This window comes from Talpa occidentalis, unplaced genomic scaffold (genome assembly GCF_014898055.3).
Source record: "Talpa occidentalis isolate TD23 unplaced genomic scaffold, MPIMG_talOcc4v2.1 talOcc4.10, whole genome shotgun sequence".
In the NCBI taxonomy this organism is placed as follows: Eukaryota; Metazoa; Chordata; class Mammalia; order Eulipotyphla; family Talpidae; genus Talpa; species Talpa occidentalis.
Window position 1 is genome coordinate 27,799,314 of NW_023600993.1, and position 27,645 is coordinate 27,826,958.

A 27,645-nucleotide genomic window follows, 5' to 3' on the forward strand; every position below is an offset into this window, starting at 1 on the left:
TCAAACTCCTCACTCTGATTCAGGGCCCTAAGCAACCGTGGAGCCCTCTCTTGTCAAGAACTCCTGAGAGGAGACAAAGCTGTTTTCACAAATTATATTTTGTTTAGAGATTTCCCCTGCTATCTGAAAGAACACCCCGCTTTGGTATGACTTAGTAGTTTATTTTGAGGGTCTTGGAATGGTCCAAATTCTACTTTCGGATATTGGGAAACCTCTTCCATATGATTAGAAAGCCAGATATCTGCAGACATTCTCTATGGCACAGGTTTTGGAATCAGACCTGAGTGGGAATCTCACCTGCGGGCCGTAGTGTAAACCGTTCTGCTAGTGGCTTACTCACCCATGAAGTGAGGCTAAAGGCATATTCTTGGAACTTTCTATGCACGCTACTGAATGCTCAGCGCCCTCACGAGGTCGTGCGCCCACCCACACCCGTTCAAGCTGACCAGGGAGGGCAGTGGGAAGCCTCTGGGCGTTCAAGTTTGTCGCCAGGGGGCGCGCGAGGCCCTCAGCGGGAGGGGCTGTGCCTGCGCTCCAGGTACGCGGAGTGTCTGGAGTCCCTCAGCCACAGGCGACTCCAGGGCGTGCATGCGTGTTTTTTTTTTTTTTTTTAAAGATTTATTATACATACAAGAGCTGGGACAGAGTGGGGAACAGAACAGGCAGATCGACGGAAGTACACTGCTGAGGGGAGCAGCAGGCGAGACAGGAGAGGTCTGCGCCATATGGGTTGCTCCCTGACCGGCCGGGGATCGAACTCGTGCTGCAGAGGCTGCGGATTGCTTCCTAGTGTGGTGTTTAACCCCCTACGCCACCGGGGAGGCCCGCGCATGCGTGTCTTGGCCCCGCGACTGCGATTGGCTTCTAGGAGTCCGACCCCGTTTACGCATGCGCCGAGGCAAACGGCAGGTGTCTCGGCCAAGATGGCTGCCAAAAGTTTTGCTTCCCGCCTCAGAGGCTCCCGGCGCTTTTTGAATGGCTTCTTGACCGGAGCTGTAGTGGGCGTCGCGGGAGCCGGGCTCGCGGCCGCTCAGTTCCTCCGCAGTCAGAGCGCCGAGGCAGCGTTGGCAGTGATCGAACCTGACGGTAAGTGTGGGCCCGCTCTCCCCGCCCTGGCCCGGTTGCGGGCCCCGAACCCTGCCCGGGCCGGGACTGTCTCCGCCCAGCCGCGAGCTCAGACCCTGGCCTTCAGCCTTTCCCGTCTCCCGGCGCGGCCCCCTCTCCCCAAATCCTGTCTCTGCCTCCGGGGATCTTCATCCCTGTAACGGCAGGAAGGCCACTGAGCTGGTTCTGTGATCCGGCAGACGGGTAAAGCAGAGACCCGGAGCCCGCGGTGGGCTTCTCAGGCTTTTATTGATCTTTTACATGTAGTGCAGCAACCAGGTACGCGGCAGGCAGGGGTGCTGGGGGCCAGGAGGCCTGTAGGCCTCCAAGCCCCCGGCAAGTCTTCACTCTAGGCTTCTCTCCTTCTCTCTCTCCTGCCCCGTCTCCTGCTTCTGCTGCCGAATATCTCCAAACTGCAGTCATGGCCCCCAGAAGTAAACCACACAACTTACAACAATGTAACAAAATGCAGGTTGCCCATCAGGCAGGGGAATCCTAATGGCAGGAGGCCAGAAAAGCCTGACAGCCATTTACCCTGCAATCCCCCAAGTATTTATCATGATCCGTATGTCTTATTGTCGGTGTCCTTTAGATCGTTGCCTCCGTAAGAGCTTGGACTGTGTTTTGTTCACCACGTACACTACACGGTATCTGGTACCCAGTTGGTATTCAGTAGGTATGAATGAATCAATAAATTAACACGCAGTTTTAGCAGATTAGTTAATTGTCCTTATTTTGTCATCATTCAAATGAAGCATACCTGCCAACCCTTCTTCAAAGTATATGAATTCTCTAGTTGCCCAGGATACCTTTTATTTAATGAAGAAAATGAATTCATGTTCATTTCTTACACTTACACATGCTAATTAACGTGCCCCTTCTGTTATTGGTATTTAGCAAGAAAACTACTCTGATGAGTTGAAGTCTGGGGAAAGCATCGAGAGGATTCAATTGAAACCCACTCCCTATTAAATGCGTGCTTGGTTTCTTCTGCTAGGAAAAACAGTATCAATTTTGCTACAGTCTGGCTGCAGCACACACATCTCTGCTTCAGTAACAGGATATTGAGGAAAGAAAGATGACAATGTTTTTATCCCCCTAGTACTCTTTTTTTTTTTTTTTTGTTTGCTGGTTTCTTTGTTTGTTTTGTTTATACATGCACTGGGTACAGTCAGAAGCACGGGAGGGTGAGAGAATTCACCAGAGCCAGAGCGGGGAGCAGAGCAGGCAGAAGGACCAAAGTACACTGCTGAGGGGAGCAGCGGGCGGCAGGAGAGGTCTACGCGCCATGTGGGACCCTCCTCCGGTGGCCGGGGAGCAGCCGGGGATCGAACCGGCGCCGCAGAGGCCGCGCGCAGCTTCGCAACCCAGCGCTCAACCGCTGCGCCACCGGGGAGGCCCTATCCCCCTAGTACTCTTAAAGGATATCCAGTAGGTCGGCTCTTTTACCCTTCAGTCATATCAGCGACTAGGAATGAAGTATTTCTTTTTGATTGTTACTTTTGGTTTACACAGTTGTTACTTTTGGTTTACAGCAGAGATTGTTGAAGCTGATGTAAATGGCCAATAAGATCAGGTCCTTATTAAAAAGTTAATGAAGTAGCTGCAGTTTATTTTACCATAACTATACAACTGATTATAGGCAAAAAATCAGTATTTGCCTACTGGCTGTGCCTACAAAACCAGTATTTTGTCTCTTCTTTGTCTTCTAAGTAATTGCAAAACTAATATCTCTGGGTTGATCATATTTTTGAGGCAGTCCTTTGTGTAAATCTCACCCTGCTCTCTTATAATTTTTTGTTCCTACTAAGGGTTGCTAATTATTTGTTGTTTTTGTCCCCCCACCCCCTTTTTTTCCCCTCGTTTTTAGGTTCTGCAGAAAAGGCTGTCTTGGAGCGATTTGGTTTCCCTTTAACTGGAACAGAAACTAGGTGTTACACTAATCATGCTTTGTCTTATGATCAGTCAAAGCGGGTGCCTAGGTGGGTCCTTGAACATATATCCAGAAGCAAGATAATAGGTAGGTGACTAGAAGTAAAGGTATTTGTGAAAGATGTTTCCAACCTAAGAACTAGGGAGATGATTGTTAACCTCAACCTTTTTCATAATACAGCTCATACAGAAAATGATGATGTTTATGTGGCTCACTGGCTAAATGGACCTAGCCTGGCAGCCAGGGATCCCCAGATAATTCCCAGGTTAGTCTTAGGGACTGCACAGTTCCATTTCTTGACAGGAATTAGAAGCTCTGTCACAAATGTTGCAATAAGCACCACTCATCTATTGCTTTCATAAATGGTTTTTTTTTTTTTTTTTGTGGGACCTTTGCCGGTGGCTGGGGTTGAACTGGCGCTGCAGAGGCTGCTGGCAGCCTTGCAACCCAGCGCTCAACCGCTGCGCCACTGGGGAGGCCCTTTCATAAATGTTTTTAAGTGCCTACCATGTGTCTGGCACTATGTGAGGCCTTGGGAATACATCAGTGACCAGGGTAAATGGTCGTTAACCTTCCTGTCCCTCCCTCCTCTTCACCCTTTTGCAATGGATATTAACTGTTCTGAAAGGAAACTGTTTGCAAATTGGGATAGTATAATTATGGAACAGTAAAGAATATGATTTCAGATTATAACAGAATAACCTAATTTTGGTTAATGAGGTTTCTCTGAAAATGTGGCCCGAAGGACGACTGGTATTTACCTAAACAGAGGAGTTGGGTGGGCCCAGGGATATGGAGAAGGGCATTCTGGTCAGAAAAGTATAGGTGCATCTTTGAAGGCCACAGTGTGGAGAAGAGTGTTTTGTTCCTTTAGGGAACTGAAAGGGAGTCAGAGTGGCTGGAGCAAGGGAGAACATGGTATGTAGTGAGACTGAAGACGTTGCAGGTGTGTAAGTCTGTTCATGTGTTGACAGCTTCCCATTATCAAGATCACTGTCTTGATATTTAAAGTCAGATTGGTTTCTCATCGCTGTTCGTCTCTTCCAGCTTTCAGCCATAAAGAGGGTCATTGAGCTTACCAATCTAATAGCTGATTATTTGTGCCTATTGGTTATCATGAGGGTTGTCATTTTGTGAATTAGTTTTTGTGAATTTTTCTTCATCATTTTCAGTTGGGATATTTAAAAAAGAAAATAATTGGTAGGTGTTCTTTTTATATGTTTAGTATATTACCTTTTGTCATATTTGTTTTATTCCCATTTTAATTTGCTATGTGCCCCACAGATTATTTCTCCTTTGTGTTATAATGCATATTATGTTTTGTATGTTAAAAATGCTGACATTAAATAAATGTGAGCCTTTCTAGAGTGCACATCAACAAGCAGAATAGCAGGAGGCTTGTCAAGTACTTGCTGCTAGAGGGAAACTGATGTAGGTATAAACTTTGTCATAATAGTTGAGAAAAAATATAAATTTACATCAAAGGATCTTACCTGATTTAGTCTCAAGCCTAAGGAATTTCCTTTAAATACAAAAATTTTCCCAAGATAATGAGGAATTTTGGCTTTACTAATTTTATCCTGCTATTAATTTATTATTGTCAGAAGCATATAAGAAAAATACTATGTTTCATATTGTAAATTCCATGAGCTGTGTGATTTTGAGGAGGTGAAATAGAACTAGTTAATATTATTTGAAAACAGGAAGCAACATACCTGTGATTTACTTGATTTTAGTGTAAAGATTGGTCTGTTTTCAGTAACAATGACTAAGTTATTCAGGCAAATTCTGTTAATAGTAAGAAATGTTATTATCATTGTGTAAGAAGTATTTTCTGAGCTTTGGGATCTGATAATTTTGCAGTTTTCTTGGCTGAATGAAATCACTAGAATCATTGCTCTCCATTTTATACTTGCATATCAGCCTGAGGATATTCCATTTGTCTTCATAAGTTTTGTAGTTTAACAAGATCTGTCCTAATGACAGTGGAAAATGAAGTGTTAGGGTTTGCTAATGTCATCTGTGACAAACTGTTCTGGAGGTATTAGAATATAAGTAAAAACTGAGATTTCTTTCCTGTGGTACTCAGATATTTTCTTTCAGGAATTGCTTGACTGAGCTCATAACCTTAATATTTTGTCATGGCTTAAGAGGCAGTAATTTGATTTGTCTATAGATATATCTATATCTACATGTCTATAGATATATCCATTTTTTCAGTATATACAAATGCAATACATGGAGGTCTTTTTAAAGAAGAGTTTGTTTAGTAGCTATGCTTTTTATATAGCTCAGCTATTGGGTCATTTTTTAACTTAGTTACTGTCCAGAGGATTTTTTTTCTTTAACTTGAAAGGCTGGAAACAAAAGTATGTGAGATAGCTACAGTGTATGAAAAGCATTCTTTCCTAGACTAGTCCTTGCTATATTCAGTTAAAGTATCTGAACTATTCTAGGAACTGGAGACATGCACTCAATCACTAAGTATGAGCCGCTCAGAGAGATACAAGCCAGCTGCAACCAGCGTGCCTTGTTTAGAGAATCTTGAGGGATATTTGTTCACTGATGACTTGCCCATTTTGGTTGTGTGTGGTTTATTTTCAGGAAATGCAGACAGAAAACATTGTAAATTCAAGCCAGATCCCAACATCCCTTCAACCTTCAGTGCCGTCAATGAGGACTATATTGGAAGCGGGTGGTCACGAGGACACATGGCTCCAGCAGGAAATAACAAATTTTCTACTGTAGGCATATTTTGGGGGATAGGGATGGGGATGTGGGGGTGGTATTATGTGTACTCTGGGATTTGGAAATTAAAATACTAGGAGCCAAGCCTTAATTGAGAATTTCCATACATTTTCATGTTTATCTCATGACTTGAATTACTTTTTTAGCTCAGATACTGAAACATACTTAAATAGGTTGAATGAGGAAAACTGTTTTTTACTTTGAAAAATTTTAAACCTGTAGAAAAGTTGAAAAGATAGTATAGTACATTTTGATATATTTGCATACACACACACACACACACACGCACGTTTTTTAAATACTGACAATAAAATTCCTGACACTCCTAAATAGATTGCTTGGGAGATTGTATAAGCCAAGAATGATTATCTTTACATACGCACGCATATATATGAAACAATTGTATCTTACTAAGAAATATGTGTAAATGAATTTTTGTGTATATAATAACATCTAACATACAATTCATACTGACATTTTGTCCCAGGTTGTCCCAATTTAGTCCTTTAAAGTTTGTGTTGATTCATGAATCACCTGTTATGTTTAGTTGTCATCTCTCTCTAGTGTCTTAATCTAGAATAATTTCTTCACTAAAAAAAGACATAAAATGTCTTATAACATTGACACTTAACCTGCATGAACTATTGGTGATTACCATTATTAAGATAGTGGTTCACAATTGTGGATACTCATCTCTTGGGAGTTCTCAGAAGCCCTGATGGCCAGACATGTCACCTACATTACTTAAATTAGACACTGTAGGAGGTGGAATCCAGCCATCAATATCCCTGGGTTGTCCCAATGGGCATCCAAGATTGAGAGCCACATCCTAAAAAGAAGGTAGTGTCATTGGTAGTTAGCAAAGATCAATGAAAGGAAATACAGTGACATAGAACCTTGTATTTGTGGGTTAGAAGTGTGAAATGAATGAACATGTAGTGGCCAGAAATTCAGAACAACAAGGAATTTTTCTCTGCTACTATCGAATTAATGTGCTTGTACGTAAGCGACATTCCTGAAAACTGTCCTTTATTGAAAAACTGATTAAGCCAGAAACTTAAAACCAGAATTTACCCTTTAACTTTATATTGGAAAACATAGTTCTTAGATTCTACATTATGTTTGAATTTTATAAATTATAAAGAAAACAAGCACACCAAGCTACCAACCTTGTTATAGTCCTTGTTAGGATAACTGTTGTTGAACTCTCTGTCTTGGAGAGTTTAAACTCTCTTTAAACTCTCACTATGGCTTTTATTTCTCTAAACAAATAGTCACTGTAATTGCTTAGAGCTAATGTATTAAGTAAGGAGCTAGTTTTCTATGTCTTTTATAAAATCTCTCTCAAAGGGGAAGAAATTTCAGTACAAGTTACTATTTTTATTCTTTTCACAGAAAGCCATGGCCGAAACCTTTTACCTTTCTAATATTGTGCCTCAGAATTTTGATAATAATGCTGGATATTGGAACAGGTGAGTTTTTAATCTGTGGTTCTGTGGAAGATGAGTGATTGTGATAGGAATAGTGTGCCTATAAACTTTCCTCATTTTTCAAAAACAGTACTAGAGGTAAGTACTTCAGACTTGTTTGCTTTATTTCAGGAGTGAAGTTTTGTGCAGGAGTACAGACTTCAAAACATAGCTAGTTACTTTGATCGTATTTGCTCCGGAAGAAACTAACCAAATGTTATTCCTGTTAATAACTAAAATCTTTTTGAGTATGCCTAGTGGACACTGAATTTTTATTTTTCTGTTAAATTTCGAGAGAGTTTCTGAACTTGTTTTTAAAAAAGTTTTGGTATAAGTAAGCATAACCATTAACTACTTTTTGATAGAAGCTAATTATAAGTCTCTAGACCTCTGCATTTTTCTGACACTTGTAGCCACTTCTGTTAGGGGATCTGTAAACATTTAAAACTAACACTGTTTAAGATTGTTCCAGGCTGTTGTGTTTGTGCCTTAAAACAATAAAGAGAGCACCCCATACTAAAAAGCTTCAACAATTACCAGTCATGGCCAGTATGTTTCATCTACAAAATGTTCCCTCTACTCAGTATTTTAACTGGGTCACAGATGTTATATTTTATCCATATATATTTTAGTATATACTTTTTGAAGATTAGGAGTCTTTTTTTTTAAAGATTTATTTATTTATGCATACAAAAGCTGGGGTTACAGGCCAGAGGTATAGAGGGTGAGAGGATTCACCAGAGACAGTAGGGAACAGAACAGGCAGATTGACCAAAATACACTGTTGAGGGGAGCAGCAGGTGAGACAGGAGAGGTATGCTTAGTACAGTGGTCTGCTTAGTACAATTAGTACAGTGAGAAATAGTACAATGTCTCACATAAGAAATGTTAGGATTAACCCAGTTTTCTCACACTAGGAATGATTAAACAAATGAGGTATATCAACTTGTTAAAATGATACATAATTCTTGAAAAAAGTTTGAGAATTATGGCATAGAAAAATAAGTTTCTCCAGGGTTTCTCTCTGGCTGGCCGGGGATCGAACTCGTGCTGCAGAGCTTCAGATTGCTTCATAGTCCAGTGCTTAACCTCATGCGCCACCAGGGAGGCCCAGATAAGGAGTCTTTTAATACTGTAACCACAGTACTATTCTTGCCCTAAAAAATATAGCTGTAATTAATTCTTTATTGCTAATTTTACAGTCAGTGTTCCCGATTTTTTTTTTTTTTTTTTGGTTACCTGGTTGGTTTGAATCAGGATTCAGACAAGGTCTACATGTATGTTTGGTTGGTAGATCCCTTCAGTTCCTTTTAATCCATAGATTTCCCTTCTCACTTTCTTTTTAAATTTCATTTGAAAATTATTGAAGATCTAGGATACTTGTTGAATTGTGTTTCCTTTCCATAGTTCAGTTGATTACACACCTGTGGAAGCATTTAACATTTTCTCTTCCTGAGGGATATATTTGGGGGAGGAAAACTTTTATAATTGGGCACATATTCTATAAGATGTAATACTGGTTTTTTTTTAAAGATTTATTTATTTATACAAGAAGTGGGGTACAGGCCAGAGGCATGGGAGGGTGAGGGGATTCACCAGAGACAGAGTGGGGAGCAGAACAGGCAGATGGACTGAAGACTGAGGGGAGCAGTAGGCGAGACTGGAGAGGTCTGTCATGCCATGTGGGTATCTCCTTGGCTGGCTGGGAATTGAACTCGCACTAAAGAGGCTGTGGACAGCTTCATGGCTCTGCGCTCAACCCACTGCGCCACCGGAGAGGCCCAAGATGTAATACTGTTGATTTCATCTGTTAGATAAAGAAACTGAGGAATGATGACATGCATTGTTACCTTGTAAATTTTTTTTTTTTTTTTACATTTTAAAAGGACAAGTTTATTAGGAAAAGGAAAAAGAAAAAGAAAGAGAAGCACCTGCATAGTCACAGGCAGGCAAGAGAGCTGCTTACAAATCTTTCAGCTGCAGTATAAGGAAGTATACTGCAACCAAAGTATAAGGAAGTATAAGGAAGTGTACCAACCAAAAATAACTCCCCGCTATTTTTATCTAGTAAATTAGTGAAAACAGCTTTTAACTGCTAAATCCCAGTGTTCTGAAGATTGTTGTGAAACTGCTATGTCATATTTTGGGTTTTATAGAGTAAATTGGCCAGTATCATTAAAGATACTAGTTTTATATACAGTCAAGTATGATTAAGATATTTATTCAATCAAGTAATTCTACCCCTTGAAACTTCCTGAGGAATTAGTACAATGTCTCACATAAGAAATGTTAGGATTGGGCCTCCCTGGTGGCGCAGCGGTTGAGCGCTGGGTTGCGAAGCTGCCCGCGGCCTCTGCGGCGCCGGTTCGATCCCCAGCTGCTCCCTGGCCACCGGAGGAGGGTCCCATATGGCGCGCAGACCTCTCCTGCCGCCCGCTGCTCCCCTCAGCAGTGTACTTCGGTCCTTCTGCCTGCTCTGCTCCCCGCTCTGGCTCTGGTGAATTCTCTCACCCTCCCGCGCTTCTGACTGTACCCAGTGCTTGTATAAACAAAACAAACAAACAAACAAATAAATAAATAAAACATGCCTCTATAAAAAATAAAATAAAATAAATTTAAAAAAAAAAAAAAAGAAATGTTAGGATTAACCCAGTTTTCTCACACTAGGAATGATTAAACAAATAAGGTATATCAACTTGTTAAAATGATACATAATTCTTGAAAAAAGTTTGAGAATTATGGCATAGAAAAATAAGGGCGAGAACAAAATAGACTTTCAGTTCTAAAATGTTCACTGAATGCGCAGACAGGAAAATGTAGGTAGTTGTATTAATGTGTTATGGTTTTAAAATTTTTTTGTACAGTAGACAAACCGGGGAAATCATTGCCTATATATTTATAATATTTTTGGCATGTTTTGTTTACTTCAGTTTCTCAAATTCATTGTTTTTGGTGTCTTTCCTAGGGACTTAATGTAGTTTGCTTCTTTTCTATATTTCTATTCATTTCTATTTTTAAATGTTGTACATTATATTTGCTTTTTTTTTTTTTTTTTCAGAATAGAAATGTACTGTCGGGAACTAACAGAGAGGTTTGAAGATGTTTGGGTAGTATCTGGACCCTTGACCTTACCTCAGACTGGAAGTGATGGAAAAAAAACAGTTAGTTACCAGGTGGGACCATGTTTTAACATTCAGATTTATGTAATTTGTATCAGATTATAATTTCATTCCATATTCTACTTTTTTATTTCATTTACTGAACACCTGTTGGAGTGATAGGCATAGGATATAATAATGGATTAAAAAGCAGCCGTTGACTTGACTTCAGAGAGTACATAGTTCAGAAAGGGAGACAGATGTTATCAGTTAATTACGTTAATATGTGACATGCTCTAGTAGAAGTAAATTCGAGGATGAAGTGGTATCACAGAAGTGACCAAATCTTTGTTTGGGTTAAGAAGACTTAATAGAGGCAGACATTTTGGGGCCAGAGCTTGACAGATGAGTAAGAGTAAAGGAGAGAAGCGTGGGAATTCCAGAAGGTGGTGCAGTATGAGCACAGGACATTTATTGTCAGCCCTATAGTTCCGGAATTTAGGTATTGTTCATTGGCACTGGGGCTTATGGCTCAAAACAGTATGGGTGACTCAGTTGGGAAGAGGATTTCTACAACAATAGGTAGATCAGGGCCAAATAATAGAGGACTTTGTGTTCCATGATTAAGACTTTGATCTTAATTTTTAGACACTGAGAAGTCATAGATTTATTTTAAGCATGGAAGACACATGACTTGTTTGGGTTTAATAAAGGGTATTGTGTATGCACTATGTAGAAAGATGGAAGGGGAAGGGAGTGTATGAAGGAGAGTAGAGGCAGGAAGATGAGTTGGGGGATTACTGCAGTAGTCCATATGAGAACAGACATGGAACTTCAGTACAAAGGGTTCCTGAGCTACCACACTTATTTTAATACCTTATTATTACTGATTGCATTTAGATTCCTCTTGGTATTTTTTGTTTATTGTATTCATTTTGTACTTCATTTCTCACTTCCCAACCATTTATTGTATGTTTTTATGTGTTCTTTAAACTCTTGAGAGAAGTAATGACTTTCTAGTCATAATCCTACTAGTTAGGAAAGTGTTCTTCTTGAACAGCCTGCCAAAGAAGCCCACATGTTTCTGAATTGAGGAGAAGCTGCTTTTTCATCAAAAGGCATTTATTGAGTGACTGTCTGACAAACTTGTCACAGGCCTGGCTGCTGCATTTACAGAAACCAGAGTGGCTCTTTGATGCATGTGGGTGTTATTAAATGCTGTCCCAAACAGCAATATTTATGTCTCTGTTCTGAGCCTGTGGCTTTAAAAATCGTGAATTTGCTAATGTGGAGTGTGAGAAATAAAGATCAAGGTGCTTTATGTGTTCTTTGGTACATGCATCCATAAATCTGGGATTTCTGAGGTTCTTTTTCTTCCTCCTTTCCCATACACAGAACCCAGAATTCAGGTATCTTATCTTTCTGTTAATTTTAAATCTTTTGAATCTATTTTTCATGAATTACATATTATATATTAAATCAGGAAATTAGATACTATATTTTAAACAATTTAATTTTGATGCTGTTTTACCCCTCATAGCATTGAAGCCTGTAATTGCCAAATAATCTTTTAATAATCTTTGAATTTAAATTATTAAAGTACATGACATCACAATGAAATTCAGATAGTACAAGAGGTCCCAATCCCACTGTCCAGTTTTCTAGTTCTTCTTGTAGTTAGATTTATATCTCAGATTAATGGGTAGCAAGCTGTATTTCTTGACTTTGATTTGTCAGTTTTTAGTGGACTGTTGATATTTTTTCTTAATTGTTTATTTTGCTACATACACTGCTTCAGTCTTTGTCAGTCACATTTTAGTTCTATCGGTAAATTTTACATCATATACTTTTGATATAATATACTTAAACCCTTATATATTATCAAAGTTTATAGCATTAACATTTGTACAGTTTACTAACTATAATGTAGCTTGAGCTGTCTATAGCAGAAGTTGTAAAAACTGAGGCCTCTATGAGACTCTAGCCCATAGAGGTATTTTCACAGTATCTGTTTTTTAGTTAGTTGATAATGTTTAATAATTGGGAGAAGGCCTCCCTGGTGGTGCAAGGGGTTAGGACACAACCTATGAAGCTGTCTGCAGCCACTGTAGCACGGGTTCGATCCCCAGCCTGGGAGCTGCCCACATGGCGCAGCAGACCTCTGCTGTCTCACCCGCTGCTCCCCTCAGCAGTGTGTTTCATTTCAGTCAGTCAGCCTGCTCTGTTCCCCATTCAGTCTCTGGTGAGTCCTTTCACCCCCCATGCCTCTGGCTTGTACCCCAGTTCTTGTATGCATGAGTAAATAAATCTTTAAAAAAAAATAATTGGGAGATTTCACATAAATCCAGATTTTAGCTTCTCTAAAAAAATCAAGTGACTTGATCATACTTTGCATGTGTTCCCTCCCATAGGCATCATTCACTTGATGAGGGTAACAGCTTTCTCCTTAGATTGAACACATGTTCTTCAGTTCACCATAGTCCCCACCAGGCCCATTTCATCCATTTATATTGTTATTTCTGCCTAGCCTTTGTTGGTCTCTGAATTTATAATCCTGGGTCTATTGAAAATATAAACCAGCATTTATAGTATTATGAATGTATAAGTAGTATCTTTGAACCTGCAAAGAAGTAAATATAATCCTGTATCATTAAGTCTCTGCCACTTGAGAGATAAGTACTACCTCAAGCAGCACAAAACTGAGATCGGAAAGTAAAGTGGCAGTGTAATATAATTGCTATTTAAAAATTTTTTAATAATATGTATTTTTGTCTAATTCAGATGATTTAACCGTATCATACTATTTTTTTTAAAAAAGGAAACCTGTTTTTTCTTTAAGGCATCATTCTTGGAGTCCTCTCACTTCTGTTCATATTTGGGCTACTTGTTTCCTCTCTTCCCTCCCTCCCCCTCCTCCCTTCCCTCTCTCTCTTTCTCTCTTCCACCTTTTTATTCAACAAACATTAAGTTCCCACATTGTACCTAGTGCTGTTCTGGGTGCTTCTCATGCAGCAATAAGTAAGCCTGTATATTCCGTGGCGCTGACACAGTGGAGGAGATAAACAATAAACAAAATACCATATAGAAAAATAAAACATGGTAAAGAATTATAGGTGAGAGGGAGAAAGGGTAGGCCATTGGGAAGTTGAGATTAAGAAGCTTAAAGTGAATCAAGGGAGTGACCTACTGTGAAGAGTTTTCCAGGGGTAAGGTTTAGCTGAGTGTGTCCCAGGAGCAGGAAGAATGCCAGTGTGACTAGAACAGAGTGAGTGCTGAGGAGAAAGAGATAAAATTACAGAGGGAGGCAAGGGGAGGAAGTCAGGGTTATATTGAGATGGGGTCACTTACGGGGATTTGATTGATAGTGGCTTAGTCTGGTTTACATTTTTAAAGCCTAATCTGACTGCTGTATGCGGAGAACAGAAGAATAGATGGAAATAAGGAGACTAGTTAAGACGCTACTGGAGAAGTCTCAGTGAAAAATAATAACTTGAAAAAGGAGTTGGTGGTAGAAATGATGAGAAAAGATCTAATTTAAGTTTTGTGTTATTGGTAGAACTGATGGGCCTTCCTAATGGATTGATCATAGAATAAGGGGGAAAGAGTCAAGGAAAACACTGAGATTTTCAATCTGAGTTCATAAAGACCAGAGGGAAGCTGATTTAGAGGCTGGAAATCAAGGGTTGCGTTTTGCTTGCAGAAAATTAAGATCTGAAGCCCAAGTAGAGGAGTAGGCCATGCGTTTGACTCTCAAGGAGAGGTGGAAAGGACAGATTTGCTTGGGAGCAGTCAGTATTTAAAGTTATGATGAGATCAAGTAAATGATTATAATAAGTCCCAGCCTGGGGTACTGAGATAGTTAGAAGTCAAAAAAAGGGAAGATCTAGCAAAGGAAACGGAAGGAGTAGACTTTGAGGTAGGCAAAAAATCAGGGGAGAGTGGTATCCTAGAAGCCAAGTGAAGAAAGCATTTCATGGAAGGAATGATTGGTTGAGAAACTATTGACAACCTACTCAGTAAACTGTTTTAGTTTTAGGTCAACTGTCATTCTTTTCAATATACTCCTAGCTTCCACTGGCTTTATCTTGAAATCTTTCTCCCTGCCTACCCCCTTCCCCCATTTCCTTTTTATTGTTATGTAAACTTTCTGAGTTATTGGTTCAGTGAAAATGTCCTAAAGTTCAGGCAGTGGAATCTGCACAAATGGCAAGCTCTGTTGGGCAGTTTTACATACAGGTTTGAGAACCATTTTGTAGAGAGTTTTTCTAGCTTCATCTGGAGGCATGACAAAATCCTGCTTGTGTTGGTTGTGTTACAGGGCAGGGAGAGGGGCACCCCAGACCCTGCAAACCTGACTGCTCTAAATAGGTTCTGCCATCTGTCGCATCAACACAAAACATATGAGACTTTAATGAAAAGGAACTTTAATACAATTAGGAAACAATACAGGAAAGGCAAAGAATATAGTTTCTAAATCAAGCACCCAAAGTTACCCGTCCTCTCGTGGGTAAAAGTCCACCCAAGCAGGATTGGCCCAGAGCAAGGCCCTAAAGCCTGCCACAAGTCTAAAGCATCTTCCAGTGGGGACCCATAGAAAAGGATCAGAAACACCAGACAAGGGCCTCCCCTGGTAGCGCAGCGGTTGAGCTCTGGGTTGCAAGGCTGCCCACAGCCTCTGCGGCACAGATTTGATCCCGGGCCACCAGCGAGGGTCCCACATGGCACGACGGACCTCTCCTGTTGTGCCCACTGCTCCCCTCAGCAGTGTACTTTGGTCCTTCTGCCTGTTCTGCTCCCTGCTCTGGCTCTGGTGAATTCTCTCACCCTCCCGCGCTTCTGACTGTACCCAGTGCTTGTATAAATAAATAAATAAATCTTTGGAAAAAAAAAAAGAAAGAAAGAAAGAAACAATCAGACAAGTCTGGAAGGAAAAGAGCAAAATCAAAATCAAGACAAAACCCACCATTGTCACCTCCCCCCGGGTCTCACCCACATCTGTGTCATCCAGTCCACGACCAAAAGGCAAGTGCAGTTTCTTCATGTGTCTCTCGGCTCCATGTGCCTCCTCCAGGTCTCCTTCTGGCTCTCCATCCTGCTGCCTTCCTTCCCAGTCTCCTCTGCAGCCTATTCCCTCCCTGCTCAGCACCACCTTCCTTTTGGGTGGGGCAGGAAACCTGGAACATCCCCCTTTCCTGGGGACCACCCTGTTACAGTTGCACAGTAATTCTACAGAAGAATTCTGTCTTGATTTGTGACACCCTTTGCTTATGAAGACAACTTAAGGGGCTGTGAAAATCTAAACTTTGGCTCCTTTGTCATTATCTAACAATGTAATCACATCTATCTTCCAGAAGTTTATGGCAATTCTTAGTGCACTCATTCAGTGCTTTGTCATTTTCAGCACTTTTGAGGGTGTTCTGGCTATTACCTCTTTCCTGCCATTTAAAAATTTTATTTCTTTACATTGAAGGAAAAGAGAAGAACAAAAAACTGGCCTCAAGTTGCCATCTCGAAATGGAAACCCAATTTAATCATTATCCATTAGTTTCTTGTTTATTCTAAGCAAAGCAAGTTGATATGGTTGATATGTTTTAACAGTTTATTTTTGAAATAAGCCCACATTTATAGAAATGTTGCAAGAACATGGAAAGAGCTCCCTTTATCTTTCACCTAGATTCACTAGTTAATAATTTACGGCATTTATACCCTGCCTTTATGTATGCTCCTGTCATTACTATTATTTTCTGAATCATGGGTTAGTTGCAGGCATCTTGCATATTTCCCCCAAATAGTCTAATCTTTCACATAACCACAGTATAATTATCAAATTCATGATAGGAGAATATCCAGTATACAGCCCATGTTCAAATTTTACCAATTATACCAGTAATGTCTTTCATGCAGGTTTTTTTCTCTGATTTAGGATGCAGTCCAGGTTTTTGAAGTCCATGCCTTTAACTGTCATGTCTCTTTATTCTCCTTTAATATGAAGTGGTTCCTCAGCCTTTTTGTCTTTAATGATATTGATGCTTTTGAATAAGCAGGTCAGTTTCGTAGGATCTTTAAATTGGGTTTGTCTGTTCCCCTGTGATCAGATTCAGTTATGTTTCTGGCAGAACATCACAGAGATGGTCTTGCACACCCCTTAGTGTGTGGAGTCAGGATGCGCACATCAGTGTGTCATGTTATTGATGATTTTGACTTCGATTAATTACTTGGTTAAGGTGTTGTCCTCCTCATTTCTTCAATGTTAAGTTACAAATTTTTTCTTTCATGAGTCTGCGTGAATCAATTATTACTACAATAGCTGTCAAATGATTTTCTAATTCTTCTTCTCTCTACATTAGATTTTATTTTGTAAGAAAGCACTTTTCCTTATTTATTATCAGTGTGAATTCATAGATTTTTAATCTTATTCGGTGAGTTTTCATTTTTTTTTTTTAAAGATTTATATGTTTGTTTGTTTATTTCTTCAAGCACTGGGTATAGTCAGAAGCGCGGGAGGGTAAGAGAATTCACCAGAGCCAGGGTGGGGAGAAGAACAGACAGAAGGACCGGGAGCAGCAGGCGGCAGGAGAAGTCTGCGCGACATGTGGGACCCTCGCCTGTGGCCAGGGATTGAACAGGCACTGCAGAGGCTGCGGGCAGCTTTGCAGCCCAGCGCTCAACCTCTGCGCCACCAGGGGAGGCCCTATTTACTGTGTATTCATTTTAATGCTCCAGTTGTCCCAGATTTGACCAAGGAGAGCCACTTTAAATTGTCTGTTGTGTCTATTTGACACAGCCTCATTTTTTTTTTTTCCTTGCACTTACTAATTTTTGGTATAACTTGATATTCCAGGTTCATTTTGGCCACACCCTGGGATTAACCATTTCTCCAAGGATTCCTGGCTCTTTTTTTTTTAAAGATTTATTTATTTATTTGTTTGTACATACAAGTACTGGGTGCAGTCAGAAGCGCAGGAGGGTGAGAGAATTCACCAGAGCCAGAGCGGGGAGCAGAGCAGGCAGAGGGACCGAAGTACACTGCTGAGGGGAGCAGCGGGCGGCAGGAGAGCTCTGCGCGCCATGTGGGACCCTCCTCTGGTGGCCGGGGAGCAGCCGGGGATTGAACTGGCGCTGCAGAGGCTGCGGGCAGCTTCGCAACCCAGCACTCAACCGCTGCACCACCGGGGAGGCCCAAGGATTCCTGGCTCTTTTTAATGGGGATGTTATTTAGAAACCAAGATGTGGATGGCAAGTTGATTCTTGAGTGCTTGGTCTGCTGTTTGGCTTGTCATGTGTATTTACCACATTTATTTTTAGCCTTTTATAGTGGGTGGAGAGAGCCCCAAAGAACATGGTATATGAATTCTGTTCAATTAATGGCTCGCTGCTAGGAGGCCTTTTCCTCTATCTTCACTGTTCTATATTTTTTTGAAAAGAAGATTTATAGACCCTGGTCTTAAAGAAAGCGAATAACTCTGTGTATGTTATGTATGTATGTTTAAAATTGAATGTTGATATAATCTAGATCCCTAGAGAGGAAATGGTTTTTCATCTTTCTCAGTTTCTTATCAGAATAACAGCTATTTTTATATATTTATTTTTTCACAGTTTCTGTATCATTTTGTTAGATAATGGCATTGTTTTTCAGAGCAAACTTTGATTTCAATAGGAATTTTAAACATAAAAATTAATAGTATAGCTATTAGTATGAAAGGAAAATATGATTCTTTAGTAAATTAACTTGGAAAAATTGTCTCAGAGCTTCTTCCATTTTAAGAATTTAGTTGGGCCAGAAATTTTATTCTTATGCACACACATGTATGTGCATATAAACTTGGGAGAATTCAGTTAAATAAAACAGACATGGGAGGTAAAGATGAAGAAATAGGAACAGGTAGGATATGTGTTAAGGAATAGTAAGAGCATTCAAATCAAAGATTGGGGCCAGAGAAAGAAACCTTGAATGCCCAGCTAAAAATTTCAGGCTGTTTTCTAGCAATTCATAAGAAAATAATTGTGGATCAAAACATGATCTTTAGTGATGCGGAGAAAGGGGCATTACATTGCCCAGGAAAAAATATTTGAATTGTGATTTCCTGTTTCCAAGGGAATGTCTTGTTATTATGTGCAATTCAGAATGCCTGGGAAATTTTTTTTTTTTTTTTTCCTCAGATCCAACCATTTTGTATTTACTGCTTGTTTACAGTAATACTCTGAACCATGTTTGGGAAGAATATAGCTAATAAAAATAAGGGTATTGATTTAATTTTATAGCCAGGCATTGAAGCATGTATGTATATACTTTGGAGGCCGTGAAACAAATGAAATGGTATTGGTTGAGGACCATATATATCACACAATATGTAAAAGTAACTGTAGATCTATCTCATTCTCTCCTTACAAACAGCCCTTACAAAATAGCAATGGTTATCTCCTTTTTTAAAAAAAAAAATATTTATTTATTTATACGAGCACTGGGTACAGTCAGAAGCACGGGAGGGTGAGAGAATTCACCAGAGCCAGAGCAGGGAGCAGAGCAGGCAGACTGGCGAAATACACTGCTACGGGGAGCAGCGGGTGGCAGGAGAGGTCTGCGCGCCATGTGGGACCCTTGCCCGGCAGCCAGGGATCAAACTGGCGCTGCAGAGGCTATGGGCAGCCTTGCAACCCAGCGCTCAACCGCTGCACCACCGGGGAGGCCCATTGGTTATCTCCTTTTATCGGCATGGAAATTGGGGTTTTGAGTGGTCAAATAGAAGTCACATAATTGTCAAAGGGGAGGTCCACTTGGGTCTCTGTGACTTCTATGAGAATTGCCTGTGATTCACAGCATTATTCTTTGAGGCTCTCTAAAGTCTTCATGAAGGCGATGGCTGTGTGCTTCGTATATGGAAGCTTGAGGCCACAAGGTGAAAGAGGGTGTGGATCAAGAGCAGTTACAAGTAGTGTTTTGCTAACGTGCAAAAATAAGAACAGAAAATGGGCCAAGAAGAGGATTCCTTATGGTCAGGCAGATATGTCTGTTAGGGTCTGTAAGAAAGGATCACAGCATCATAGGACTCGAGTGAATGTGAGCCTCAGGGAAGCTAAGTAGCAGTGATTTCATCAGAAGTGAGTCATCTGACAGCTCTAATCAGAATCACCCCCTTTATTATAGCTAAGGTCATCCATGTGCTTTCTCTGATGTGCCTGTTTCAAGAAGAGATTGATTCCAGACAAGTGAAAAATACCTGAAGATTCTGACCTGAACATTATAATTGACCTGGCAAGAAAGTGAGCTTCAGATTTTACAACTTGGTGGTGGTAATGTTAGAAGCATTAACAGTTTGTGTTTTCCTTCGACAGCATTGCTTTCCAAACCTTCACAAACTTCTAGGGGGGCGGCGGAGGGGGAAGGGAAGACATACTTCCAGGGGTCTTGTGGCATCTCCTGACCTGATCAGGGAGTTATTTTTGAAATCTGCTTTGTCTTAGGCAGAGCTTTATTTTTCATTTCCATATCTGCTTTAATTGAAAAATAAGTTACTTTACTGGCTAAGTTCTATTTAACCACACCCTGAATCTCCAAGTAGAAGCGGCAGTCTGGGAAGAAGGTGCTTGTTTTCCTGTGACGTGATGGGCCCCCACACTGGCCCAGAGCATGAGCTGGGTCCGTGAGGTGCCATCTCTAGGGTTTGCACTGCTGCTCGAGCACCCGCAGGCACTTTATAAATAACACCGGGGCTGGCTGCATTGCTGCTGACTTCTCCACACCCTCACTTTGCTTGTCCCTCTGTCCTCTCAGGTGTGGATTCCCTATTTATCACAGGACCATATTTTCTTTCTTTCATTTGATTGGCATGCTTTCTGAGGGATTGGTCTCTTCATATGTTCAACAGTTATATTTTTAGAATTTGTCTTACCAGGGGAATCTAACCAAGTATCTTATATACATCTGGTTCTAACAGGTTTATATTTTCCCCTCATGATGCAGCTTAATATTTTACCTAACACAGTTGTTGTGTATGACGTGACAAATGGCTTAGCCTGGCTATTGTTTGTTGCCATTCTCTTCTGGCACTGAATCAGCATGAAGGCCCAGCTCTGTAGTGTTGGCAGGAGGTGGGAGGGAGCAAATTGTCATTCTGTCTTTTGGATGGAAGAAAACAAGCTCAACCAGCATGTGCAGAAAGTAGCTCAGGTTGCTTGTGAGAACAGCTTTATGGCAGATGTATATATTACATTTTCTAGGCATTCCCAGTTGCTTTCCACTTTTATAATCTTGACAAAAATTCAGTGCTTTTTGGTAATTTAATGGCAGTAAGGATTTCCTTTGGCATGTTTTTTTTTTTTTTTTTTTTTTTTATTATTTGTTTGTTTGTTTTGTTTATACAAGCACTGGGTACAGTCAGAAGCGCGGGAGGGTGAGAGAATTCACCAGAGCCAGAGCGGGGAGCAGAACAGGCAGAAGGACCGAAGCACACTGCTGAGGGGAGCGGCGGGCGGCAGGAGAGGTCTGCGCGCCATGTGGGACCCTCCTCTGGTGGCTGGGGAGCAGCTGGGGATCAAACCGGCGCCACAGAGGCTGCGGGCAGCTTCGCAACCCAGCGCTCAACCACTGCGCCACCGGGGAGGCCCAGTGAGGATTTCCTTTGTATTTTTATACCTAAATTCCAGTGAAAAGTGTTGTTGGCTGATTTACTGATGTTTAAGATGTGGTTCACGTTAAGCCACCGAGTCACTTAACTTTTATGATTTTGCTTAATCCCATGTTTTCCCGATGTCCCCTGTAGCTCTTTTTTTTTTTAACCAAATACCATTGTATCCCTATCTTTTGAATGCTTGCACAACAAAAAATACCTTTTCTCTAAGGTCTTATAAAGATTACAATGTCGTTGTGACTGCATGACTGTTCTGAGATCGGCAGCAAAGGGGTTGCTTTTACCGAGTTAATGAATGAAGAAATATGGACCTAGCTTGCAGCTTAGTTGCAAAGCCAGGACTTGACCAGGATTCTGGGGTTCCAACCACTGAACCTTACTGCTTCAGTACCCTATTAGTTTCTAAAACTTTTTCTGATAGCCTTCTAGTTTTCTCAAAACTTACAAAAACATTATGTTGGGTGTGTTGTCTACAAAGAAGATAGCTCCAAAATATTTTAGGGTTTTTTCTTTAAAATCTAAAAGGAAAAAACAATGGTTTTTCTGAATTTCCAAATAAAACTGGTCCCTATTTTAGATAGATTAAAGGTGTTTACTGCCCAAGAACAAAGCAAACTGAACCATTGAAGACAGTGACTAGCAAAATTTTTATTTTTCTGTTTCTAAGGTCAGTGTTTTACTCTTTTATTGAAATATTGTGAGATGGCCAGGAGTGAAACAGTCATACCTTGTGGTTCTTAGCAGGAATCTTTGTGTCCATGAAGTTTCTCAAAAGCAGTAATGAGGTCTTTCGCTATCATGAGGATTTTTGAAACCTAATGGAAACGGTCCATTTCTGTGACGTAAAGCCACGAATCTTAAAATGTCAGACTTCTTTACTTTTCGCTAGAATTTAATTAGCCTGATTAGAAGTCCTGGTTAGCAGCACATGGGTATGACCAGTTAATTACTTTTGAAAATTGCCAGTTGTTTGTAGACAAGGATTCCATGAGGAGAGAAAATAATCCAGGGGTCTTGGAGGCTCCTTGTTGGTGCAGCCTGAGAACTCTGCTGCAGTTATGAGGATGTCCACCAGGTGGTACCAAGAATTTGCTTAACTGTTGGCTGCCCAGCTTAGGCTTGAAACACTTTTGAAGCTCATTTAAGCTTCTTTCCTTATAAACTGTGGCTCATCTGTGGCTGTGCCCTCAGTGGTGGTCCCTGACTTTTCCTGCACCTCTTTCCCCTTAGCACTGTTGTTTGCTCCCACTTATGTCTCATCACATTCTTCCTGCAGTGAAAGCTGTGGTTGTTGACTCCTCTAGATGGGAAACTTCTAGAGAGGAGATACCAGTTGGATTTATGTCAAACTTACTCCTTTCTGTATTTTCAGAAGATCCAGGTACAGGACCTCTGAGTTGCATTGTTGAATTGCATCTGTTGGTGATCTGTGGGCTAATGTGACTGCCTTAGAGTTAATCTTCAGCATATTTCTTGCTTTGGAGAGTGTTTATTTTCCCAGTCACACAGATGACTTGTTGGAGGGAGCATGTGGGGATGTTATGTCTATAGATTGTGTTGTTTCATAAACTTTAAACCGCACTGTGATCTGTCACTTTCATTAACTTCAAAGATAGTTACAGAAATCTTTCCTATGTTTGGGTCTTTTCCTGCAACCCCACAGTTGGTCGTGATAGTGGGTCCTCTGTGTGTGCCAGACAGCAGATGGCTGTGGAGTTCTTAGGCTGTGCGCCATGTAGGTAGCTTGGGAAAAGCAGAATTCTCTGTAGCTTTCATTCCTCTGCCTTATCCAGGCTCCCAGCAGGCCCCCTGAAGCAGGTATGTTTGCTCAGGAAGGAGTGCCTGCTCTTGCACAGAGGACCTGGAGGAGCAGTAGTACTGGGAGTAGATTGTATTTGAGTTGTGTCATTTTACTGGAGACCATTAAGGAAATGGATGTTCAGTTTTTCTTTTTTAGAAAGCAGATATGGCTTTTAAGCCAATTGAAAGGAAATTTGAAAAGGTTTCAGATTAATGTTATTTCATTATTACAGCCAACCTACACAGGCAACCAAATTGTTTTCAGGCGTGAGTCTTGCTCTGACTTCTTCATTGTGTGGATACCTTTCCAAAATGTTTGATTTGATTTGATGACACACTCAGAAGTTCTGTGTTTAATAGCAGTCCTAAGGGTGTGCAAAACTCTGAGCTAACAGTATTTACATTTACTTAATTTAATTTTAAAAAATGAACCACAGTCTAGGTGATACTGGAAATAGTAATACTGATGTGGTGTGTCTGGCTGTCCTCTAAGGTTATTTGTAAAACTCCCTAGTATATTTGATAAACTGAGGCCATGCTTTTATTTCTGGACCTGGGAATTCCCAAGCTGGCAATCTTGACTTTTGAATGTTTAGCGCACTGGAAGCTCTGATTATGAGATGACCAAAAAACAACTTTGCTTTTTGGCTTTCCTTTATGCTTTGTCCTGCAAATAGAGCAGCACCGAGCAAGCCTGAGAATGCAACCCCTGCTCTTTAGGGGTGACATTGTTTTGTGATCAGTCTGTCCATTAAATGCTATATTCTCTGTAAGTCTGTATTTTGGTTTATTATTGTTGTTGGTAGTTGAATTTAAATTCATTGGTAGAGGGAGCAGAGGGAGGGAGGGAGGAGCACAGGGGACTGAGGTGATGGTGCACGGGTGCCTTGGGGAAGGAAACTCTATGGGGACTACACCTGAGGGGGTGGGGGGAAGCAAATATTGTTTAAAAATGAACACTGATATAAAAAATAAATTTAAAGAAATAAATAAAAAGGAAGAAATATAAAAAAATAAAATTCATTGGCGTGGGGTGGGGGAGCTTGTAAATGCATTCTCAGAGTGCATATGAAGTTTTCACTTGTAGCACAGATTAGCATTGCTAATATGGCTGCTTTGTTTTTTTAGGTAATTGGTGAGGACAATGTGGCTGTCCCCTCGCACCTTTATAAGGTGATCTTGGCTCGAAGAAGCCCAGAGTCTAAGGAACCACTGGCTCTAGGGGCTTTTGTGGTGCCCAATGAGGCCATTGGCTTCCAACCCCAGTTAAGTGAATTCCAAGTGAGCCTGCAGGACCTGGAGAAGTTATCAGGACTGGTGTTTTTCCCTAATTTGGATAGAACTAGTGATATCAGGAATATCTGCTCTGTGGACACCTGTAAGCTCCTGGATTTCCGGGAGTTCACTCTGTACCTGAGCACGAGAAAAATTGAAGGTGCACGATCAGTACTCAGACTGGAAAAGATCATGGAAAATTTGAAGAATGCAGGCATTGAACCCGATGATTACTTCATGAGTCGCTATGAGAAGAAACTGGAAGAACTCAAAGCGAAGGAGCAGTGAGGAGCCCTGGAGGGGAAGCCATCTTAGTTTCAATCACAGAAGGTGTGTGATGCCATCTGCAGTGAACAGGCCGCTCCTCTGATGTGCTTTAGTTGCTTTGCTTTAAAGAAATGATGGAATCCTAAATTTAAGACTCAGTTTCTCCCTCAAAGATGAAAGGTCTAAAGTTTTGGGGTCAGTATTTTACTTAATATGGGAACTAATTCCTAAGGAAACTGTTAACACATGCAGATCTCGTGTGGTGTTAACAACAATACTGTGTCCTTGAGATGACACTGTGTCTGTGCTCCTTGGGTAGATGATACGGCCTTTTATTTTTATGCTTCCAAATTGTAGTCTTTGCTGTATCTGCTCAGCCTTTTGGAACCCAACTATGTATTTGTCCCTAGGTCCTGAGTTGGTCTTAGAGATAGCTTTTAGAAATCCTCTGCATTCTCCTGCTGCATTTATTATGTATTTGTGTCTCGTTCCTCTCGCGGGCCTGCTGTTCCCTGCTCCTGTCACACAGAAGCGGTCAGTGCTGCGTCTGCTGCTCACTTGGTGTCTTCTCTACACAAAGCTCAGCGCTTTGCATGTATTGTCTGATAGAGACCCTCTGAAGTAAATGGCTTTTCCCTCATGAGGCTTAGCAAGTGTAAGCTTTCTGCCTGAGAGTCATCTCTCCAAAGAGAGCACCCAGGGCTGAGAGGGGGGGAAAAAAAAAAAACAGAAAGTAGATTCAAATCTTCCTTGCACAGAGTGTTCTCAGAAATATGTACCTGCAAGGGTGTAGATCTTTGAGCCTGAGGCCTGCTTGGTAAGAGGTCTGGTTTCTTGTCTGCTGTCAGCCCAAGACAGTTTAAGGCCCTCCCAGCTCTTTGGGAAGAAAGCATCACAGGCATCTGAAAATTAGAGGCCTGTGAGTCTAGTCTGTGGAGGGTTTACCAGAGCCCCCACTTGCCTCCAGAGATGCACTTCTTTGAGTGACTAGAGGCTGCTAAATTGATGTATTTCTTGTTTCCAGGTGAACTTTTTATTCCAAAGATTAAGGAACCTGAAAAGGGCCTCTGGCTCCTGACATGCTTGCCTGTGCTGCTTGTCCCCCTGGCTGGCATCGGCTGGTTGTGCTGTGGGCCTGAGAGCCAAACGCAGTTATTTCTGGGGGACACGGGGGCTAATGTTCCTGACCTGATCTCTACATTTGGATGACGTGGAATCCTTTCATGGGCACTCATGGTATAGGCAGTAAAGTATCTTAAAATAGTGACGTGAAGAATGTGTCATGTCCCTGCTGGCTTTCCAAGTACTGCTACGAGGACAATTTGGTGGTGGTTTTGCGTTGCCGCTAGCAAAAATGCCAGGGCTTTAAGATAAAGGCAAGATGATGATGATTGACCTTTTTCTACGTTTTTATTTGGGTAAAAAGAAAAAAGTCGGATTAGAACATAGTAGCCTGATTAATGCCGTTCTGTTTCATCACTCTGTTCTCATTAGCTTGTGCCAGTCCTTCTTTGCTTGGGGATAGAGCCAAAATGTCACTGTGACCAAAAAATCCATTTTTCTCTCTCCTTGTTGGAGAGGTAACGTTGGGACCTGGGTGTTTCTCTAGAAGCCTGAGGAGGCAGCTCGGTGGGAGAAGCCCACCTCCAGAGGTCGGCCATGCTCCCTCCCCACAGTTCCAGCGACTGGAGTTACTACTGCTCTTTTCACTCCTGCCTCCGCCTGGATGGTTGAGAATCTTGATTTTTAGATCAGTAAACCAAAGTGTCTTAGGTTTTACTCCTCTTAAGAGTACTGTTTGTTCATTTGGAAAAAAAAAAAAAAAGATAACTGCTTGTGATTGAAAAAAAATGCAGCCTAAAAAAAAAAAAATCCTTGTTTTTCTTTCTAAAAGCATTGGTTTACAGTAGTGATGCTTGAGCTGTCTCATCACTGCCATTGAGTCCCTCCAGTTCAGACTTTAAAATGGAAAACTTGGGGAGAATTTAGAATTTTCCTCTGGATCAGATAGCTTCAGCTTCCTGCAGTAGGACTGCTGACAATGCAGACCTGGATGCAACAGGTCCCTAGGCCTCTCCCAGCATCAGGTATGACCTGAACAAGAAGCACTTGGTCACCGAACCTGAGCAGTTGCCATTCGGCTGGTCCTCCAAGCTCTGGTGAGCTCTGAAGCGGAATTCTCGGGCTGACCCTTGTGCTCTGTTTACACTCAGGGAGCCTTTGGCCCAAGGACAGCAGGCTGTGGAAGAGCGGCCAGTCTGGGTGGGCTCTGCCGTTGGAGGCCCTTGTGTGGTTGAAGGGGGCTTACTCCCTAATCCTCCTCTGCCTCCCTCTGCCCCCGTGACATCTTTATTCTGAGATTCCAGGTTCTTTGGTTTCTGGATTGAGAATTTCACAATATTGTGCAAAGGCCAAGCAGGATGATCTGGACCCTGTGTGATTTGGGGCAGGGAGTAGTGGTCCCGTACGGGCTTCTCGTGTTCCAGAGCATGCTAGTATGGCCCCTGAGTGCACAGGACCTCTCGGGGTCATTGCGTCCTAATGTCGCATTGCAACTCAACGTCTCAGCTGCGGCACTGCCTCGTCCTCCAGCTCTAAGCCATGAAAGATGCAATCGGCCTCAGCCGCCAGGCGCTGTCACGCAGGCAGGTTGGAACAGAGGCTCTGCCCAGTGGGCCTCATGTTTGTTTCATCTCACAATAGTCTCGGTAGCCTGATTCTGCCCCCTCCAGTTTTATTTTGAGAAATTTTAAACCTACAGGAAAGCTGGAAGAAGAGGACAGTGAATGCTTCTCTTTTCTGTTTGCTCTCTCTTCTTGAGCCTTTTAACAGTGATTGTTTTAAAAAGGAAGTTGTAGATACGACACTTCATTTTTAATAACTTTTAACACTAAGAATAAAGATGTATTTCCAAAATACTTTGATCATGTCTAACAAATTTATGATGAATTCAATAACATCTAATAAACAATCTATTAAAAGTTGAAAAGATTTATTTATTTATGCATACAAGAACTGGGGTACAGGCCAGAGGTGTGCGGGATGAGAGGATTCACCAGAGACAGATTGGGGAACAGAACAGGCAGACTGACTGAAACACACTGCTGAGGGGAGCAGCGGGCAAGACAGGAGAGGTCTGCTTTGCCATGTGGGTTGCTCCTTGGCGGGCTGGGGATAGCTTCGTAGTGCTGTGCTTAACCACTTGCACCTCCAGGGAGGCCCGTCTTTCATGCTTTTTTAAAGTTGCAGGTTTCAGTTAAGGCTCATATGTTGTATTTTATAATTATGTCTAGTCTCTCAATTTGAAACAGTTTATCAGGTAA

General features: G+C 41.4%; 1 protein-coding gene across 2 annotated transcripts; it reads left to right on the forward strand.

The window, feature by feature from the left end:
• The first annotated feature begins 905 nt into the window (after window positions 1-905).
• EXOG (exo/endonuclease G) lies at window positions 906-27,310 on the forward strand. 2 transcript variants are annotated; one of them, XM_037526620.2, is made up of 6 exons: window positions 906-1,086; window positions 2,975-3,124; window positions 5,642-5,781; window positions 7,181-7,257; window positions 10,313-10,427; window positions 23,909-27,310. In XM_037526620.2, exons 1-6 carry the CDS (start codon window positions 924-926, stop codon window positions 24,341-24,343), a joined length of 1,080 nt encoding a protein of 359 aa, XP_037382517.1. In that variant the 5' UTR covers window positions 906-923; the 3' UTR covers window positions 24,344-27,310. The 2 variants fall into 2 exon arrangements, with proteins under 2 accessions (XP_037382517.1, XP_037382521.1); XM_037526624.2 differs by lacking the exon at window positions 2,975-3,124.
• Window positions 27,311-27,645: the final 335 nt, after the last annotated feature.